The 19,979-nt window shown below is 42.3% G+C and overlaps 2 protein-coding genes across 2 annotated transcripts in view; both read left to right on the top strand.

The window, feature by feature from the left end:
• The first annotated feature begins 361 nt into the window (after positions 1-361).
• Positions 362-19,979, top strand: part of LOC110539068 (NLR family CARD domain-containing protein 3) — a 1,005,455-nt gene continuing 985,837 nt past the window's right edge. The window contains exons 1-3 of the mRNA XM_036939641.1: positions 362-518; positions 5,966-6,082; positions 6,310-6,394. Of these exons, the coding sequence (XP_036795536.1) occupies positions 436-518; positions 5,966-6,082; positions 6,310-6,394 (285 nt within the window). The 5' untranslated portion in view covers positions 362-435. The remainder of the gene's footprint in view (positions 519-5,965; positions 6,083-6,309; positions 6,395-19,979) is intronic.
• LOC118937873 (stonustoxin subunit beta-like) lies at positions 13,333-18,702 on the top strand. Its single transcript, XM_036939647.1, has 5 exons — positions 13,333-13,337; positions 13,484-13,678; positions 16,909-17,082; positions 17,309-17,355; positions 17,733-18,702. The coding sequence occupies exons 1-5, from the start codon at positions 13,333-13,335 to the stop codon at positions 18,281-18,283; spliced, it is 972 nt and encodes a 323-aa protein (XP_036795542.1). The 3' UTR covers positions 18,284-18,702.

The following is a 19,979-nucleotide window of genomic DNA, read 5'->3' as shown; positions in this document are numbered from 1 at the left end:
AACTACCTTAACAAACAGTGACTTATTATTATTATTGTTGCTGTATTGTCTATAACTACCTTAACAAACAGTGACTTATTATTATTATTATTATTGTTGCTGTACTGTCTAGAACTACCTTAACAAACAGTGACTTATTCATATTATTATTGTTATTATTATTATTATTGTTGTTATTGTTATTGTTGCTTTACTGTCTATAACTACCTTAACAAACAGTGACTTATTATTATTATTATTGACAGTTACCATGGAGATGTCATTTCACAAATACATATTCATGTGATTGAATTAAATCACCCGACTGCTTCGATGTGTATATTAGTAAATGTATTATAAGAGATCATTAATAAATGATAACAATTGACATTCAATAATTACTGTGTTTACCACAACCAACATGTTGGATCTCTGTTTAGGGGTCAGTTCTCTAAAATGAGTCTCTCTGGGGAGAGAGAGGAGGGGGGCCCTGCCTCTAAAATGAGTCTCTCTGGGGAACATGACACCAAAGCGAAGAGGTGAGATAACAATTTTGTTTAAGAATTATTAAGAGTTTATTTCCAAATGCTATTTACAATTTTTCACATTTGTTTTTTAATCAGACATAGTTGCTCTTGGGTACCTTCAAAACTACTGTTCTCAGATTTCTAATTAATAGTTTTTAGATGTGTATGAAAATGGTTTTTTTTAGCATTGTTTAGCTGAAATGTAAAGTTTGTATCCTGTATATTTGACTGTGATATGTGGATGTCTCACGGAGCTATCTTAAGATGAATGCACTTACTGTAAAGCGTTCTGGATAAGAGCATCTGCTAAATCAGGGGTTCTCAATCCGGGGTCTGTGGAGGTACTGCAGGGGTTCTCAATCCGGGGTCTGAGGAGGTACTGCAGGGGTTCTCAATCCGGGGTCTGTGGAGGTACTCCAGGGGTTCTCAATCCGGGGTCTGTGGAGGTATTGCAGGGGTTCTCAATCCGGGGTCTGTGGAGGTACTGCAGGGGTTCTCAATCCGGGGTCTGTGGAGGTATTGCAGGGGTTCTCAATCCGGGGTCTGCGGAGGTACTGCAGGGGTTCTCAGTCCGGGGTCTGCGGAGGTACTGCAGGGGTTCTCAATCCGGGGTCTGTGGAGGTACTGCAGGGGTTCCACGGCTCCCTGACTGTACTCATTGCAATGTAAGACATTTGATAGAATTTTCACACGACACGACCACTTTGCCTACTCCTAAATATTGACTAATATGTTGGCATGCATATATATTTTTTTACCCATTCTGATGGTTCTTACAAGTGAGGTTTTGACAATATTACCGTTATATCAACACTCTTCACACCCGTTTAACAACTCTAAATATCTTTGGCATAGTAGGTATCAAGTCCCTTGCCAATAATGTTGCCTACAACGTTGCATACAATGTTCATTTTCATCAAACTCATATTGCGACCTAGTTGTCTTCAATTGCCCAATTTAGGATTATTTATTAACAACGTGATGTTGCGCATGTCCGAAGTTTATTGTTCAATTTGCTTTTTTGCTTTACAGTCAGGGACAGTATGAGTGTAGCCAGATCCTTTTCACTCTCTATCCAAGTTTAATTTTGTAGTTCACCAGATTCGTCATTAGGACAGACGAACGAGCTGCTAGCCAACCAGGTTAGTTGGTACAGATAGGTAAACTGGCTAGCGACTCTACCAGCAGCATCGTAGTTATCAAACAGATCACCGACCATTTCGAATCCCACGGTACAGCTAGGTCATTATTTTTTATTTAACCTTTATTTCACTAGGCAAGCCAGTTAAGAACAAATTCTTATTTACAATGACGGCCTCCTGCTGGACGGGGGCTGGGATTAAAAATAAATTAAATATAAATACAAAACACACTTCACGACAAGAGAGACAACACAACACTACATAAATGTTATGCTAGCTACTCTACCAGCAGCATCCTAGTTACCTAGCTACCACTACCGACTGTCTGCATTTCTTGTGGACAGATGGAGCTCCCCAGTTGTTTCTTTCACCTGTTAAATCCCGTGGAGGGCTTCTCCCTCTCTCGTTGACGGATGCTGGCTACCTCTGTCCGGTTCTCCTCTCTTCCTCTCTTTTTTTCTGATAAAAACTAGTTCATTGCATCCGCCATGGAGCCCAGTTTCATAATATTCCATGATGTCCCTGGTTATGAAGTAATTGTGAAAAAAGGCCTTATCTTAGGTAATCTTTCTCCCTGCCAGCTCCGATAAATTACATGACAGAGATGGTCCCCTCACTTCGCGTTCTTAGGAAACTATGCAGTATTTAGTTTTTTTTAAATTATTATTTCTTACGCTGTTGTCCCAGGGAATCTTAAGTCTTATAACATACAGCCTTTACAATGTATCAGATCCTCTGTTTGGACCACCACCCAGGTCAATGGATCAGATCCTCTGTTTGGACCACCACCCAGGACAATGGATCAGATCCTCTGTTTGGACCACCACCCAGGACAATGGATCAGATCCTCTGTTTGGACCACCACCCAGGACAATGGATCAGATTCTCTGTTTGGACCACCACCCAGGACAATGGATCAGATCCTCTGTTTGGACCACCACCCAGGACAATGGATCAGATCCTCTGTTTGGACCACCACCCAGGACAATGGATCAGATCCTCTGTTTGGACCACCACCCAGGACAATGGATCAGATCCTCTGTTTGGACCACCACCCAGGACAATGGATCAGATCCTCTGTTTGGACCACCACCCAGGACAATGAATCAGATCCTCTGTTTGGACCACCACCCAGGACAATGGATCAGATTCTCTGTTTGGACCACCACCCAGGACAATGAATCGGATCCCAGTAGACCCAAAACAACGGCGCCGCAGAAGGGGCAGACAGAGCGGTCTTCTGGTCAGGGTCTGTAGACGGGCACATCGTGCACCGCTCCCGAGTATACTACTCGCCAATGTCCAGTCTCTTGACTACAAGGTAGACAAAATTCGAGCAAGGGTTGCCATCCAGAGAAACATCAGTGATTGTATCATTCTCTGTTTTACGGAAACATGGCTCTCTCGGGATACGTTATCAGAGTTGGTACAGCCACCTGGTTTCTTCACACATCGCGCCGACAGAAACAAACATCTCTCTGGTAAGAAGAAGGGCGGGGGTGTATGTCTTGTGATTAACGAGTTGTGGTGTGATCATAACAACATACAGGAACTCAAATCCTTTTGTTCACCTGACCTAGAATTCCTTACAATCAAATGCGCATTATCTACCAAGAGAATTCTCTTCGATTATAATCTCATCCATGTATATCCCCCCTCCAAGCAGACACCTTGACGGCCCTGAAAGAACTTAATTTGAATCTATGTAAACTGGAAAACACATATCCTGAGGGTGCATTTATTGTAGCTGGGGATTTTAACAATCTGAAAAAAGGCTCCCTACATTTTATCATCATATTGAATGCGCGACCCGGGCTAGCAAAATTCTGGATCATTGCTATTCTAACTTCTGCGACGCATATTCCACAACTCCCTTGTGTTGCTCCCAGCCTATAGACAGGGACTAAAACAGGAAACGCCCGTGCTCAGGTCTGTTCAACGCTGGTCCGACCAATCTGATTCCACGCTTCAAGATTGCTTCGATCACGTGGACTGGTATATGTTCCGGATAGCATCAGACAACTACATTGATGTTTACGCTGATTCGGTGAGTGAGTTTATTAGCACATGCATCGGTAATGTTGTACCCACAGTGACTATTAAAACCTTCCCAAACCAGAAACCTTGGATTGATGGCAGCATTCGTGCAAAACTGAAAGCACAAACCACTGCTTTTAATCATGGCAAGGCGACCAGAAACATGGCCGAATACAAACAGTGTAGCTATTCCCTCCGCAAGGCAATCAAACAAGCTAAGCGTCAGTATAGAGACAAAGTAGAGTCGCAGTAGAGTAGAGACGTATGTGGCAGGGTCTACAGTCAATCAGGGATTACAAAAAGAAAACCAGCCCTTTCGCGGACACCGATGTCTTGCTCCCAGACAAGCTAAACAACTTCTTTGCTCGCTTTGAGGACAATACAGTGCCACTGACACAATACAGTGCCACTGACAGGGTAGGAAACAACATCTCCACCCCGCTGAGCCGCAACACTGGGGCCCCACAAGGGTGCGTGCTCAGCCCTCTCCTGTACTCCCTGTTCACCCATGACTGCGTGGCCATGCAGCCTCCAACTCAACCATCAAGATTGCAGATGACACTACAGTGGTAGGCTTGATTACCAACAATGATGAGACAAAACAGCCTACAGGGAGGAGGTGAGGGACCTCGGAGTGTGGTGTCAGGAAAATAACCTCTCACTCAACGTCAACAAAACAAAGGAGATGATCGTGGACTTCAGGAAACAGCAGAGGGACCACCCCCCTATCCACATTGATGGGACAGTAGTGGAGAAAGTGGAACGTTTGAAGATCCTCGGCATACACATCACGGACAAACTGAAATGGTCCACCGACACAGACAGCGTCGTGAAGAAGGCACAGCAGCATTTCTTCAACCTCACCAAAAGCACTCACAAGCATTTACAGATACACAATCGAGAGCATCCTGTTTGGCCGTATCACAGCCTGGTATGGCAACTGCTCCGCCCACAACGGTAAAGCTCTCCAGAGGGGGCAAACTACCTGCCATCCAGGACACCTACACCACCCGATGTCACAGGAAGGCCATAAAGATCATCAAGGACAACAACCACCCGAGCCACTGCCTGTTCACCCCGCTATCATCCAGAAGGCGATGTCAGTACAGGTGCATCAAAACTGGGACCGAGAGACTGTTAAACAGCTTCTATCTCAAGGCCATGAGACTGTTAAACAGCCATCACTAACATTGAATGGCTGCTGCCAACATACTGACTCAAATCTCTAGCCACTTTAATAACGCAAAATTGGATTTAATAAATGTACCACTAGTCACTTTAAACAATGCCACTTAATATAATGATTGCATACCCTACATTACTCATCATCTCATATGTATATACTGTCACAGAAAACGTTTGACCTCTGTCATTGCCAACAAAGGGTATATAACAAAGTATTGAGATAAACTGTTGTTATTGACCAAATACTTATTTTCCACCATAATTTGCAAATAAATTCATAAAAATCCTACAATGTGATTTTCTGGATTTTTTTTTCCTCATTTTGTCTGTCATAGTTGAAGTGTACCTATGATGAAAATTACACGCCTCGCTCATCTTTTTAAGTGGGAGAACTTGCACAATTGCTGGCTGACTAAATACTTTTTTGCCCCACTGTATATATATATATATATATATATATATATATATATATATATATATATATATATATATATATATATATAAAAATAGATGTTTTATCTGCCAAAGCACAAGAGCTATATATATATATAATTAAATATTTATTCAGATGGGTGACATTATCTGCCAAAATAACAGCCCTGTAGACAAAGAAGAGCTAGGTAGGTAACAAAACGTTCAAAGGTCATTTTCTCAAAAGTGAGGTTACAAGTTTATCAACGTTTAAAGCAGAATTACTTTTCCATTGTTCCTCAAATGTAGTGTGTGATATACAATTTCCCTGAGTCTCTGCTTATATCCAAAGTGAAAAACATAATTTCAAATGTTGAGACCGAATCGAGCCGGTCGATCACATTTGAATGTGTAAAAGCAGTACTGCAGATATATAAAAAAAACATGATTATTTCTCTCAACATCGAGTTTTAAACAAATAGATCTGTCATTCAACCCCATGCCATGATTAGATAGTGAAAAAACACACCAATATCATTCAAAATTTCTGTAAACAATAAAAGCCATTTTACGAACATTTCTGAAAATGGATATATAGCATTTCAGAATGAAACTCTTTCTATGTTTCCCCATCTGAGCTCAGAGTAGATGAGAGATGTAATGTTTGTCTCTGTTGTGTTGAAGCCCAAACAAGCGGAAGAGACCAGCCTCCCCTGTTCCCAGCTGTGTGTCCATGAAGAGTGACTGGTCTATGGATCATTCTATAGTGTTTAGAGAGGGAGACTTTTCTACTGAACAAAGGTAAGAAGAACTCATGGGTCATGGTCAGTGAGTTAAACAACACTGTCTCTAGTCATTTCTCATCTCCCATTTTCCCATTTATTTTTGTTGTTTTCATAATCCATAGGCTAATCCTTTTGTCCATTTTCATAGTCCTAAAACAAAATTAAACAAACACAACATGTGTGTGTGTGTGTGTGTGTCCTCCCTGGATGAGGAGATGTAATAATCTCGTGTTTTGTCCACAGAAACCGACAGGAGAGATCAGAGTCAGAGATTCTCAGTGGTCAGTCTTCCCAGAGTCATCAAACAGACCTGGCCTCCATATTCAGTGTATGTGGTCCTGTTATGTACATTTGATTTTGTTTATCTCAAGAAAATGTAATCTGTCAATCATTCATTAATATGTTAATTAGAAAGCATTTATTATCTTGCTTAACTTATTTACCTCATTTATTTCAGTTGCTTGAAGAGAATATTATGACATTTTTGAAGAACGAGCTGAAGATGTTCAAGAGGATTCTTAGTCCAGAACTCCCAGAAGGCTTTGAGAGTCAGAAGCAGGATAAGGAAGTGGTGGACGCTGAAGATGAGAAGCAGGAGAGCAGTGCCAGAGAGGGGGCTCTGAAGATCACACTGCACATCCTGAGGAAAATGAACCAGAAGGAGCTTGCTGACAAACTGGAGAAAAGTAAGATCTCTCTGCCTCATGATGAATGATGTTTAATAACATTTAAAAGCTGAAGCTAAAGTACAGCTAAAGTAGCTGTATAACTCAATGATATTATAGTAGTCTTAACACAACACCTAGTGACCTCATCAAGTAGCAGCAGGGATGGGTTGTGATGATTAATTTAGAGAGAGAGAGAGAGAGAACATTAATAATACCATCAATAATACCAATAATAATATAATCAGTCACACCAGTCTGTAATGCATTATGAAAACATTTACACAGTCAGTTAAGAGAATAAATGACAATAATTTAAAACTTTATATCAGTCCTACAATACTGTAGGCATTAAAACAGACGTAATATTAATATCCTCTGTGTTATTTCTAGAGTCAAATGAGCTTGCTGTGATTTGCCACCGTGAACTCAAATCTAATCTAAAGAAGAAGTTTCAATGTGTATTTGAGGGGATCGCTAAACAAGGAAACCCAACACTTCTCAATAAGATCTACACAGAGCTCTGCATCACAGAGGGTGGAACAGGAGAGGTCAATAATGAACATGAGCTGAGACAGATTGAGACAACAACCAGGAAACAAGCAAGACCAGAGACTGCAATCAAATGTAATGACATCTTCAAACCCTTAACTGGAGAAGACAAACGTATCAGAACTGTGCTGACAAAGGGAGTCGCTGGCATTGGAAAAACAGTCTCTGTGCAGAAGTTCATTCTGGACTGGGCTGAAGGAAAAGCAAATCAGGATGTCCAATTTGTATTTTCATTCCCTTTCCGGGAGCTGAATTTGATGAAAGGGGACAAACACACTTTCATTGAACTTCTTAATCACTTCTCAATGGAAACCAAACAATCAGGAATCTCCAACTACGACAAGTACAAAGTTCTGTTCATCTTTGATGGTCTGGATGAGTGCCGACTTCCCCTAGACTTCCAGAAGAACAAGATCTGTTGTGACGTCACAGAGTCAACCTCAGTGGATGTTCTGCTGACAAATCTCATCAAGGGAAATCTGCTTCCCTCTGCTCTCCTCTGGATAACTACCCGGCCTGCAGCAGCCAATAAGATCCCTTCAGGGTGTGTTGACCAGGTGACAGAGGTACGAGGGTTTGATGACCCACAGAAGGAGGAATACTTCAGGAAGAGATTCAGTGATGAGGACCTGGCCATCAGAATCATCTCACACATAAAGACATCAAGGAGCCTCCACATCATGTGCCACATTCCAGTCTTCTGTTGGATTTCTGCAACAGTCCTTGAACACATGCTGAAACATCAGAGAGAAGAGATGCCCAAGACTCTGACTGAGATGTACACACACATTGTGGTGTTTCATACCAAACAGAATAATGAAAAGTATCTTGGGAAAGAAGAGACAGATCCACACTGGAATAAAAAGAGCATTCTGTCACTTGGAAAACTGGCTTTTCAACAGCTTGTGAATGGCAATCTGATTTTCTATGAAGAAGACCTTAGGGAAGCTGGCATTGATGTCAATGAAGCCTCAGTGTACTCAGGATTGTGCACACAGCTCTTTAAAGAGGAATGTGGGCTGTACCAGGTCAAGGTGTACTGCTTTGTTCATCTGAGCATTCAGGAGTTTCTGGCTTCTGTATATGTGTTCCTCTCATTCACCAACAACAATGAGAATCTAATGGACAAACTGCAAACAAAATCGAGTAACTTTTCTTTGCTATTCAGAGACGAGCCTGAAGTTACTGTCTACAAGAGTGCTGTGGATAAAGCCTTACAAAGTGAGACAGGAAACCTGGACCTGTTCCTCCGCTTCCTTCTGGGCCTCTCAATGGAGTCCAATCAGAAGCACTTACGAGGTCTACTGACAAAGACAAGAAGCAGCTCACAGAGCCATGAAGAAACAGTCAAGTACATCAAGGAGAAGATCAGGGACAATCCCTCTCCAGAGAGGAGCATCAATCTGTTCCACTGTCTGAATGAACTGAATGACCATTCTCTAGTGGAGGAGATCCAAAGCTACCTGAGATCTGGAAGTCTCTCTAGAGCCGGCCTATCACCTGTACAGTGGTCAGCTCTGGTCTTTGTGTTGCTGACTTCAGAAAAGGAGCTGGATGTGTTTGACCTGAAGAAATACTCCAGATCAGAGGAAGGTCTTCTGAGGCTCCTGCCAGTGGTCAAAGCCTCCAGAGCTGTTCTGTGAGTAAATAAAATGACATATAAGAACTAAACATCAGGAAGAAATATTCAGTTTAGAGAAAAATATGTATTATAATATGTATAATATATTATTTTGAAAAACATATTGAATAAATGCATTGGTGTTCACATTAGTATAACAATATGACCATACAATTCTAGGAGTCGGAAGGTGAATCTATATGTTGTTTGTGAAAAAAAAAAAATACATCTGCCATTGTCCTTCTACACTACTGGTGTTAAATGAACAATTAAAAAAAAATGATTTGACCTTTATTTAACCAGTTGAGAACAAGTTCTCATTTACAACTGCGACCTGACCAAGATAAAGCATAGCAGTGCAACAAAAAAGACAACAACACATAAACAAGCAGTCAGTACAGTCAGTAACAAATGAAATAAGATTTGAGAGGTAAGGCAATAAATAGGCCATAGTTGCGAAATAATTTCAATTTAGCACTGGAGTGAATAGATGTGCAGATGATGATGTGCAACGTGAAATACTGGGGTGCAAAATAGAAAAAGAACTACATGGGAATGAGGTAGGTAGTTGTATGGGCTATTTACAGATGGGCTGTGTACAGCTGCAGCGATCGGTAAACTGCTCTCACAGCTGATGCTTAAAGTTAGTGAGGGAGATATAAGTCTCCAACTTCAGTGATTTTTGCAATTCGTTCCAGTCATTGGCAGCAGAGAGCTGGAAGAAAATGCGGCCAAAGGTAGTGTTGGCTTTGGGGATGACCAGTGACATATACCTGCTGGAGCGTGTGCTACAGGGTGGGTGTTGTTATGCTGGCCAGTGAGCTGAGATAAGGCAGAGCTTTACCTCGAAAAGACTTATAGATGACCTGGAGCCAGTGGGTTCGACGAATACGTAGCGAGGGCCAGCTGACGAGAGCATACAGGTCGCAGTGGTGGGTAGTATATGGGGCTTTGGTGACAAAACGGATGGCACTGTGATAGACTACATCCAATTTGCTGAGTATAGTGTTGGAGGCTATTTTGTAAATTACATCATTGATATATACAGAGACAAGAGTCGGCCCGAGAATTGAACCCTGTGGAACCCCCTTATAGGCTGCCAGAGGTTCGGACAACAGGCCATCCGATATGACACACTGAACTCTATCTGAGAAGTAGTTGGTGAACCAGGCAAGGCAGTCATTTGAGAAACCAAGGTTGTTGAGTCTGCCGATAAGAATACGGTGATTGACAGAGTCAAAAGCCTTGGCCAGTTCAATGAAGACGGCTGCACAGTACTGTCTTTTATCGATGGCGGTTATGATATAATTTAGGACCTTGAGCATGGCTGAGGTGCACCCATGACCAGTTCGTAAACCAGATTGCATAACGGAGAAAGTATGGTGGGATTCAAAATAGTCGGTGATCTGTTTGTTAACTTGGCATTCAAAGACTTAAGGCAGAATGGATATACAGTTGAAGTCGGAAGATAAAATACACTTAGGTTGGAGTCATTAAAACTACAACCACTCCTTAACTCCAACCACTCCAACTTTTCAACCACTCCTAAAATTTCTTGTTACAAACTACAGTTTTGGCAAGACGGTTCCTTTTAGGGCTAGGCATCCCACATGCGAGACAACTTCCGGTGAAACTGGAGGGCGGGCAATTCCAATAAATAATCATAAACAATACGGATATTAAACATTTAGGTACATACAGTATGTGTCTTATTTCGGTTGAAAGCTTATATTCTAACTGTACTGTCCGATTTACGGTAGCTATTACAGAGAAAGCATGCCATGCGATTGTTTTAGGACGGCGCCCCACATCAAAATATTTTTCCACCCGCACAGGTATCATAAATTCACAAATAGCAAAATAGCGATTCAATATTCACTTACTTTTTGAAAATCTTCCTCTGATTTGTCATCCAAAGGGTCCCAGCTATAACATGTAGGGTCGTTTTGTTAGATAAAATCCTTCTTTATATCCCAAAAAGACAGTTTAGTTGGCGCCATCGATTTGAGTAATCCACTCGTTCAACATGCAGAGAAAGGAATCTGACAATCTACTCCCTAAACTTTGTTTCATCAATTCAAAATATGTTTATTTTTACTCCTAAGATACCGTAAAATGTAATCAAACTATAATATTTATTTCAGAAAGAAGTATGTTCAATACTAATTGAGTGTATGTTAACTTCTGACCCACTGGGAATGTGATGAAAGAAATAAAAGCTGAAATAAATAATTCTCTCTACTATTATTCTGACATTTCACATCCTTAAAATAAAGTGGTGATCCTAACTGACCTAAGACAGGAACATTTTTACTACGATTAAAACTGGGTTTAAATGTGTTTGGCTATGGTGTATGTAAACTTCCGTAAACTTCCGAATTCAACTGTAGATCTGTAACAGTTTGGGTGTCACGCCCTGACCTTAGAGATCCTTTTAAATCTCTATTTGGTTAGGTCAGAGTGTAACTAGGGTGGGCAATCTATGTTTTATATTTCTTTGTTGGCCTGGTATGGTTCCCAATCAGAGGCAGCTGTCTATCGTTGTCTCTGATTGGGGATCATACTTAGACAGCTTTTTCCCAGTTTCCCAGTAGTTTGTGGGATTTTGTTTTGGTGCCGTTTACTAAACTTTTCATTTTGTTTGTATTTGTTGTTTTTTTGGTGTTCATTGAATAAAGTAAGATGTACGCATACCGCGCTGCACCTTGGTCGGATCCTTCCATCGACGAGCGTAACATTGGGTCTAGAGTGTCACCCCCTTTGAATAGGGGGATGACCCCGGCAGCTTTCCAATCTTTAGGAATCTCAGACGATACGAAGGAGAGGTTGAACAGACTAGTAATAAGGGTTGCAACAATTGCGGCGGATCATTTTAGAAAGAGATGGTCCAGATTGTCTAGCCCAGCTGATTTGTAGGGGTCCGGATTTTGCAGCTCTTTCAGAACATCAACTATCTGGATTTTGGTGAAGGAGAAGCTGGGGGGGGGGGCTTGGGCAAGGTGCTGTGGGGGGTGCAGTGCTGTTGGCCGGGGTAGGGGTAGCCAGGTGGAAAACAAGGCCAGCCGTAGAGAAATGCTTGTTTAACTTCTCGATTATCGTAGATTTATCGGTGGTGACAGTGATTCCTAGCCTCAGTGCAGTGGGCAGCTGGGAGGAGGTGCTCTTATTCTCCATTGACTTTACAGTGTCCCAAATATTTTGGGAGTTAGTGCTACAGGATGAAAATGTATGTTTGAAAAAGCCTTTGCTTTCCTAACTGACTGTGTATATTGGTTCCTAACTTTTCTGAAAAGTTGCATATCACGGGGTCTATTCGATGCTAGTGCTGGTCAAGGGCAGTCAGGTCTGGAGTGAATCAAGGGCTATATCTGTTCTTAGTTCATTTTTTTTGAATGGGGCATGTTTATTTAAGATGGTGAGGAAAACACTTTTAAAGAACAACCAGGCATCCTCTAGTGACGGGATGAGGTCAATATCATTCCAGGATACGCCGGCCAGGTCAATTAGAAAGGCTTGATCGCTGAAGTGTTTTAGGGAGCATTTGACAGTGATGTGTGGAGGTTGTTTGACCGCTGACCCATTACGGATGCAGGCAATGAGGCAGTGATCGCTGAGATCCTGGTTGAAGACACCAGAGGTGTATTTAGAGGGCTAGTTGGTCAGGATGATATCTATGAGGGTGCCCATGTTTGCCAATTTAGGCTTGTACCTGGTAGGTTCCTTGATCATTTGTGTGAGATTGAGGGCATCTATCTTAGATTGTAGGACGGCCGGTACGAACTCTGAAGATAGATGGGGGGATATCAATTCACATATGGTGTCCAGGGCACAGCTGGGGACTGAGGGGGTCGGGAGACACAGCGTTCAGAAAGCTAGCGGGTCGGGAGACACGGTGTTCAGAAAGCTAGCGGGTCGGGAGACACGGTGTTCAGAAAGCTAGCGGGCCGGGAGACACGGCGTTCAGAAAGCTAGCGGGCCGGGAGACACGATGTTCAGAAAGCTAGTGGGTCGGGAGACACGGTGTTCAGAAAGCTAGCGGGTCGGGACAAGCAGATGGCTCTTCTGCGGCATCACAACGGAAAAACATGTTGAAAACAATTGGACAATTACATCGGCAGACCAGTCGTGATGGATTGGCGGGGCTCATGTCGACAATAAAGGGTCCAGACCAATTGGCAAAAGAGGTATTGTAGCCCAAGAGTTAGCTGGTGTACTTTATCGGCTAGCCGGGAGATGGGCTAAGCTCATTAGCTTCGGGGCAGAGCCTCCCGGTAGCAGCTAGCTAGCGGTGATGATCCGGTGTAATGGTCTAGATCTTGCTGCAGGAATCCGGTGATCTAGTGGAGAAAATCAGTCCGATATGCTCTGGGTTGATATCGCGCTGTGCAGACTAGCAGGTATTATCCGAGCTTAAAGCAGCTAAAGGTAATGGGGTGAGGCGGGTTGCAGGAAGGGATATATAATTTGAAAAAGGAAAAATAAATATATACAAAAATAGACAAAAAAAACAGAATATTTATACTGGACAAAAACAAACACGTTCGAATGCTACTTGGATTATAACAGTGTGTTTGTGAAGTCATGATGATCTCTTTGTCAGGCTGTCAGGTTGTGTAGTCACAGAGGAAGGCTGTGCTTCTCTGGTCTTAGCTCTGAAGTCAAACCCCTCACACCTGAGAGAGCTGGATCTGAGTAACAATGACCTGAAGGATTCAGGAGTGAAGCTGCTCTCTGCTGGACTCGGGAATCCCCACTGTAAACTGGAGACTCTGAGGTCAGTATTCCTGTAGTTGGTCAACAAATTATAACTCTTCACCAGATCCACATGTGTTTACCAGACACACATAGTCCACACCATAGTCCACACCACCTCTCCTGCTATTGGTAATGGTGAGAGGTTAGCATGTTTTGTTGTAGCCTCTAACTTACTCACTCATTATTATTCATGATTCATTAATGGTTTTTCTTAATCATGGCATCATCAGGATTAATTTAGTAGTGTTTAGAAACATGTTATCTACTCACTTATAAAGACAATTACTCCAGTCATCACCCGCCATTTAAATATTGGGCAAAACATAACCCAAAACAAACTGCAAATGCAGCCAACGAGTTTAAGTCACAAGCTTGATGTAGTCATTGCATTGTGTTCAAGGAATATGGGACCAAATACTATTATTTTGACTACTTTAATATACTTTGAGTGAACTGATCAGAATACTTATGACTTCTTCAAATGGGCGGACTTGATACATAAAGTGCTGTCATTTCAAAACGGGAAACAGATATGTATTAAAATATCCTAAAATAAAAAGATTTGAAACATTTGATTCCAATTCCAAAATGTTAGAGTACAGAGCCACATTTAAAATGTTAGCTTCACTGTCAAAATAGATATGGTGTGGACTGTATACTCAATACAATCTAAATCTGATACCTCACTGTCTGTCTTTTGACTGATACTGCTTTTTAAACTGGTCTGGTCAGTCTACTATAATATTTGTACTTTACATGTTTCTATCTACAAGCAACACTATGCAATGATAATACTCTGCAATGATAATACTATGCAATGATAATACTATGCAATGATAATACTATGCAATGATAATACTATGCAATGATAAGCAATACAAGCAATACTATGCAATACTATGCAATGATAATACTATGCAATGATAATACTATGCAATGATAATACTATGAAATTATAATTTGTAGTTTATAATAATGATACATTCATTTATGAATAAATATGGCAGGTTTCAGGACACTGGTATATCTGAACTTTGTGAAAATATATACTGCCACTATTTTCACCACCAAAGAATAGCAGTGTGATTTTAATATGATTTGACTCTTTGCAGGCTGTCAGGCTGTCTAGTCGCAGAGGAAGGCTGTGCTTCTCTGGTCTCAGCTCTGAGGTCAAACCCCTCACACCTGAGAGAGCTGGATCTGAGTAACAATGACCTGAAGGATTCAGGAGTGAAGCTGCTCTCTGCTGGACTGGGGAATCGCCACTGTAAACTGGAGACTCTGAGGTCAGTATTCCTGTAGTTGGTCAACAAGTGATAACTGTTCACCAGATCCACATGTGTTTACCAGACACACATAGTCCACACCATATGTGTTTGGACAGTGAAGCTTACAGTTTTAAATGTGTTGCCATGCTCCAGCATTTTGGATTTGAGATATAATGTTTCATATTAGGTGACAGTACAGAATGTCACCTTTTATTTGAGGCTATTCATACATATAGTGGGGCAAAAAAGTATTTAGTCAGCCACCAATTGTGCAAGTTCTCCCACTTAAAAAGATGAGAGAGGCCTGTAATTTTCATCATAGGTACACTTCAACTATGACAGACAAAATGAGAAAAAAAAATCCAGAAAATCACATTGTAGGAGATTTTTAATGAATGGTGTGGACACCAAGTAAGCTTGGCCCCAGTGGTGTATTGGGCCACTCGCACTACCCTGTGTAGTGCCTTGCGGTCGGAGGCCGAGCAGTTGCCGTACCAGGCAGTGATACAAACAGTCAGGATGCTCTCGATGGTGCAGGTGTAGAACCTTTTGAAGATCTGAGGACCCATGCCAAATCTTTTCAGTCTCTTGAGGGGGAATTGGTTTTGTCGTGCCCTCTTCACAACTGTCTTGGTATGCTTGGACTATGTTAGTTTGCTGGTGATGTGGACACCAAGGAACTTGAAGCTCTCAACCTGCTCCACTACAGACCCGTCGATGAGAATGGGGGCGTGCTCGGTCCTCGTTTTCCTGTAGTCCACAATCATCTCCTTTGTGTTGATCACATTGAGGGAGAGGTTGTTGTCCTGGAACCACACGGCCAGGTCTCTGACCTCCTCCCTATAGGCTGTCTCATCGTTGTCGGTGATCAGGCCTACCACTGTTTTGCCATCGGCAAACTTGATGATGTGTTGGAGTCGTGCCTGGCCGTGCAGCCATGAGTGAACAGGGAGTACATTAGGGGACTGAGCACACACCCCTGAGGGGCCCCTGTGGTGAGGATCAGCATGGCAGATGTGTTGTTACCTACCCTTACCACCTGGGGGTGGCCCGTCAGGAAGTCCAGGATCCAGTTGCAGAGGGAGGTGTTTAGTCCCAGGGTCCTTAGCTTATTGATGAGCTTTGAGGGCACTATGGTGTTGAACGTTGAGCTGTAGTCAATGAATAGCATTTTCATTGATGTTCCTTTTGTCCAGGTGGGAAAAGGCAGTGTGGAGTGCAATAGAGATTGCATGATCTGTGGATCTGTTAGGCCGGTATGCAAAGTGGAGTGAGTCTAGGGTTTCTGGCATAATGCTGTTGATGTGAGCCATTACCAGCCTTTTAAAGCACTCCATGGCTACAGACGTGAGTGCTACGGGTCTGTAGTCATTTAGGCAGTTTACCGTAGTGTTCTTGGGCACAGGGACTATGGTGGTCTGCTTAAAACATGTTGCTATTACAGACTCGGACAGGGAGAGGTTGAAAATGTCAGTGAAGACACCTAACAGTTGGTCAGCACATGCTCGCAGTACACGTCCTGGTAATCCGTCTGGCCCTGCGGCCTTGTGAATGTTGACCTGTTTAAAGGTCTTACTCACATCGGCTGAGGAGAACGTGATCACACAGTCTTCCAGAACAGCTGGTGCTCTCATGCATATTTCAGTGTTATTTGCCTCGAAGCGAGCATAGAAGTAGTTAAGCTCATCTGGTAGGCTCGTGTCACTGGGCAGTTCTCAGCTGTGCTTCCCTTTGTAGTCTGTAATGGTTTGCAAGCCCTGCCACATCCGACGAGCGTCAGAACCGATGTAGTACGACTCGATCTTAGTCCTGTATTGAAGCTTTGCCTGTTTGATGGTTCTTCTGGGTTAGAGTCTCTCTCCTTGAAAGTTTTTAGAAACATTATGTACAAAATAAGTTACGAATATTTTTTTATTTACTGCAGCTATTGTCACCACCAAAGAATATCAGTGTGATTTTAATATGATTTGACTCTTTGCAGGCTGTCAGGTTGTCTAGTCACAGAGGAAGGCTGTGCTTCTCTGGTCTCAGCTCTGAGGTCAAACCCCTCACACCTGAGAGAGCTGGACCTGAGCTACAATCACCCAGGAGACTCAGGAGTCAGACTGCTCTCTGCTGGACTGGAGGAACCACACTGCAGACTGGAGAAACTCAAGTATGTAGAGGGTTTATGTCAATGTTCATATCAGACATGTTTGACTTATCAGGCTAGTTAAGACAAACATTCTTACCACCACTTGGACAAAGTTGTGTGTGTGTGTGTGTGTGTGTGTGTGTGTGTGTGTGTGTGTGTGTGTGTGTGTGTGTGTGTGTGTGTGTGTGTGTGTGTGTGTTCAGGTGTATCCCTCAATGACTGTCTGTTCTTCTGCTCACCGCTACAGTGTGGAACATGGTGGAGAGAACAGAATGAAACCTGGGCTTAGAAAATGTGAGTGTTGACAGGTGAAGAATAGGACTAAGAATAAGTCTTAATTCAAGTTAAGTCAAAGTCAAAGACCACCATCATTACTTACTTGGTCATATTAAATATCAGCTGTAGTTCTACAGAAGCAGAAATCAGGGACACCAAAGTTTAAAAATAATTGATTTGACACCATCATTACTTACTTGGTTAATTAATGTGAATTAGTGTGTTTTATATTACCATACAGTATAACATATGATCATTCAACAAGTCTCAAGTTACCTTAACTTCTCCTTTTGATACCTAGAAACATCTACATTAAATGAATTAGTAAAAAGTGAGTTAACGTTCTAATGTGAATGATGATGATTTCTAATATTGTGTCTGGTTTCATCCATCAGATGTCTGTGATCTCACACTGGACCCAAACACAGTAAACAGACTCCTCTCTCTGTCTGAGGAGAACAGAAAGGTGACATGGAGGACAGAGGAGCAGCCGTATCCTGATCACCCAAAGAGATTTGAGGACTATGAACAGGTGCTGTGTAGAGAGGGTCTGACTGGGCGCTGTTACTGGGAGGTAGAGTGGAGTGGGAGAAGGGCTGATATAGGAGTGACATATAAAGGAATCAACAGGAGAGGAAGGGTTGAGGACTGTGGTCTTGGATACAATGACAAGTCTTGGAGTCTGGACTGCTCTGACTACAGTTATATTGCCTGTCACAATAATAATGACACTACCATAGACGTCCCCTCCTCCAGCTCCCACAGAGTAGGAGTGTATCTGGACTGGCCAGACGGCACTCTGTCCTTCTATAGAGCCTCCTCTGACACACTGACCCACCTGCACACATTCACCTCCACGTTCACTGAGCCCCTCTATCCAGGGTTTAGGGTTCATGATGATACCTCAGTGTCACTGTGTCAGGTGGTCCCTGTGTCAAACACATGATGTATCACTCTAATCAGGGTCATGTTCAGTAAGACACACTGGAGCAACAATGTAGAATATTTTTCTAGTGTGTCAAACATATGATTGTATATATTCATGAATAAACACCATTGAAGTTGACAGACATTGTCAACTAGAGTCATTCATTAATATAATGAATCACCACACTGAGTTGTTAAAACGGGTTTCATTTACAAATCATTGATCTTGTTGGTTTTTTCTCCCCAATTTCATGGTTTCCAATTGGTAGTTATAGTCTTGTCTCATCGCTGCAACTTCCACACGGACCAGACTCCTAGGCATTTGTAGTTGTCCACATATTCTAAGTCAGAACCGTCCAGAGTAGTGATGCTAGTCGGCGGGTTGGCGGGTGCGGGCAGCGATCGGTTGAAGCGCATGCATTTAGTCTTACTTGCATTTAAGAGCAGTTGGAGGCCACGGAAGGAGAGTTGTGTGGCATTGAAGGAGGTTAGTTAACACAGTGTCCAGGGAAGGGGCCCGAAGTATACAGAATGGTGTCGTCTACGTAGAGGTGGATAAGAGAATCACCAGCAGCAAGAGCGACATCATTGATGTATACAGAGAAAAGAGTCAGCCCGAGAATTGAACTCTGTGGTACCTCCATAGAGACTGCCAAAGGTCCGGACAACAGGCCCTCCAATTTGACACACTGAACTCTGTCTAAGAAGTAGTTGGTGAACCAGGCGAGGCAGTCATTTGAGACACCAAGGCTGTTGTCTGCCGATAAGAATGTGGCCCAATTTTTCAGTTTTTGATTTGTTAAAAAAGTTTGAAATATCCAATAAATGTCGTTCCACTTCATGATTGTGTCCCCCTTGTTGTTGATTCTTCACAAAAAAATACAGTTTTATATCTTTATGTTTGAAGCCTGAAATGTGGCAAAAGGTCGCAAAGTTCAAGGGGGCCGAATACTTTCGCAAGGCACTGTATATCTGTACTGTCTTCCAACCTGAACACCAACCTGAACACTGTTGATACCAGTTTATCTCTGTACTGTCTTCCAACCTGAACACTGTTGATACCAGTTTATATCTGTACTGTCTTCCAACCTGAACACTGTTGATACCAGGTTATATCTGTACTGTCTTCCAACCTGAACACTGTTTATACCAGGTTATATCTGTACTGTCTTCCAACCTGAACACTGTTGATACCAGGTTATATCTGTACTGTCTTCCAACCTGAACACTGTTGATACCAGGTTATATCTGTACTGTCTTCCAACCTGAACACCAACCTGAACACTGTTGATACCAGGTTATATCTGTACTGTCTTCCAACCTGAACACTGTTGATACCAGGTTATATCTGTACTGTCTTCCAACCTGAACACCAACCTGAACACTGTTGATACCAGGTTATATCTGTACTGTCTTCCAACCTGAACACTGTTGATACCAGGTTATATCTGTACTGTCTTCCAACCTGAACACTGTTTATACCAGTTTATATCTGTACTGTCTTCCAACCTGAACACTGTTGATACCAGGTTATATCTGTACTGTCTTCCAACCTGAACACTGTTGATACCAGGTTATATCTGTACTGTCTTCCAACCTGAACACTGTTGATACCAGTTTATATCTGTACTGTCTCCCAACCTGAACACTGTTGATACCAGTTTATATCTGTACTGTCTTCCAACCTGAACACCAACCTGAACACTGTTGATACC

The sequence above is a fragment of the Oncorhynchus mykiss genome, chromosome 12 (assembly GCF_013265735.2).
Source record: "Oncorhynchus mykiss isolate Arlee chromosome 12, USDA_OmykA_1.1, whole genome shotgun sequence".
Classification (NCBI taxonomy): Eukaryota; Metazoa; Chordata; class Actinopteri; order Salmoniformes; family Salmonidae; genus Oncorhynchus; species Oncorhynchus mykiss.
The sequence above is the reverse complement of the archived record's forward strand: the minus strand, read 5'-3'. Positions and strand labels throughout refer to the sequence as shown.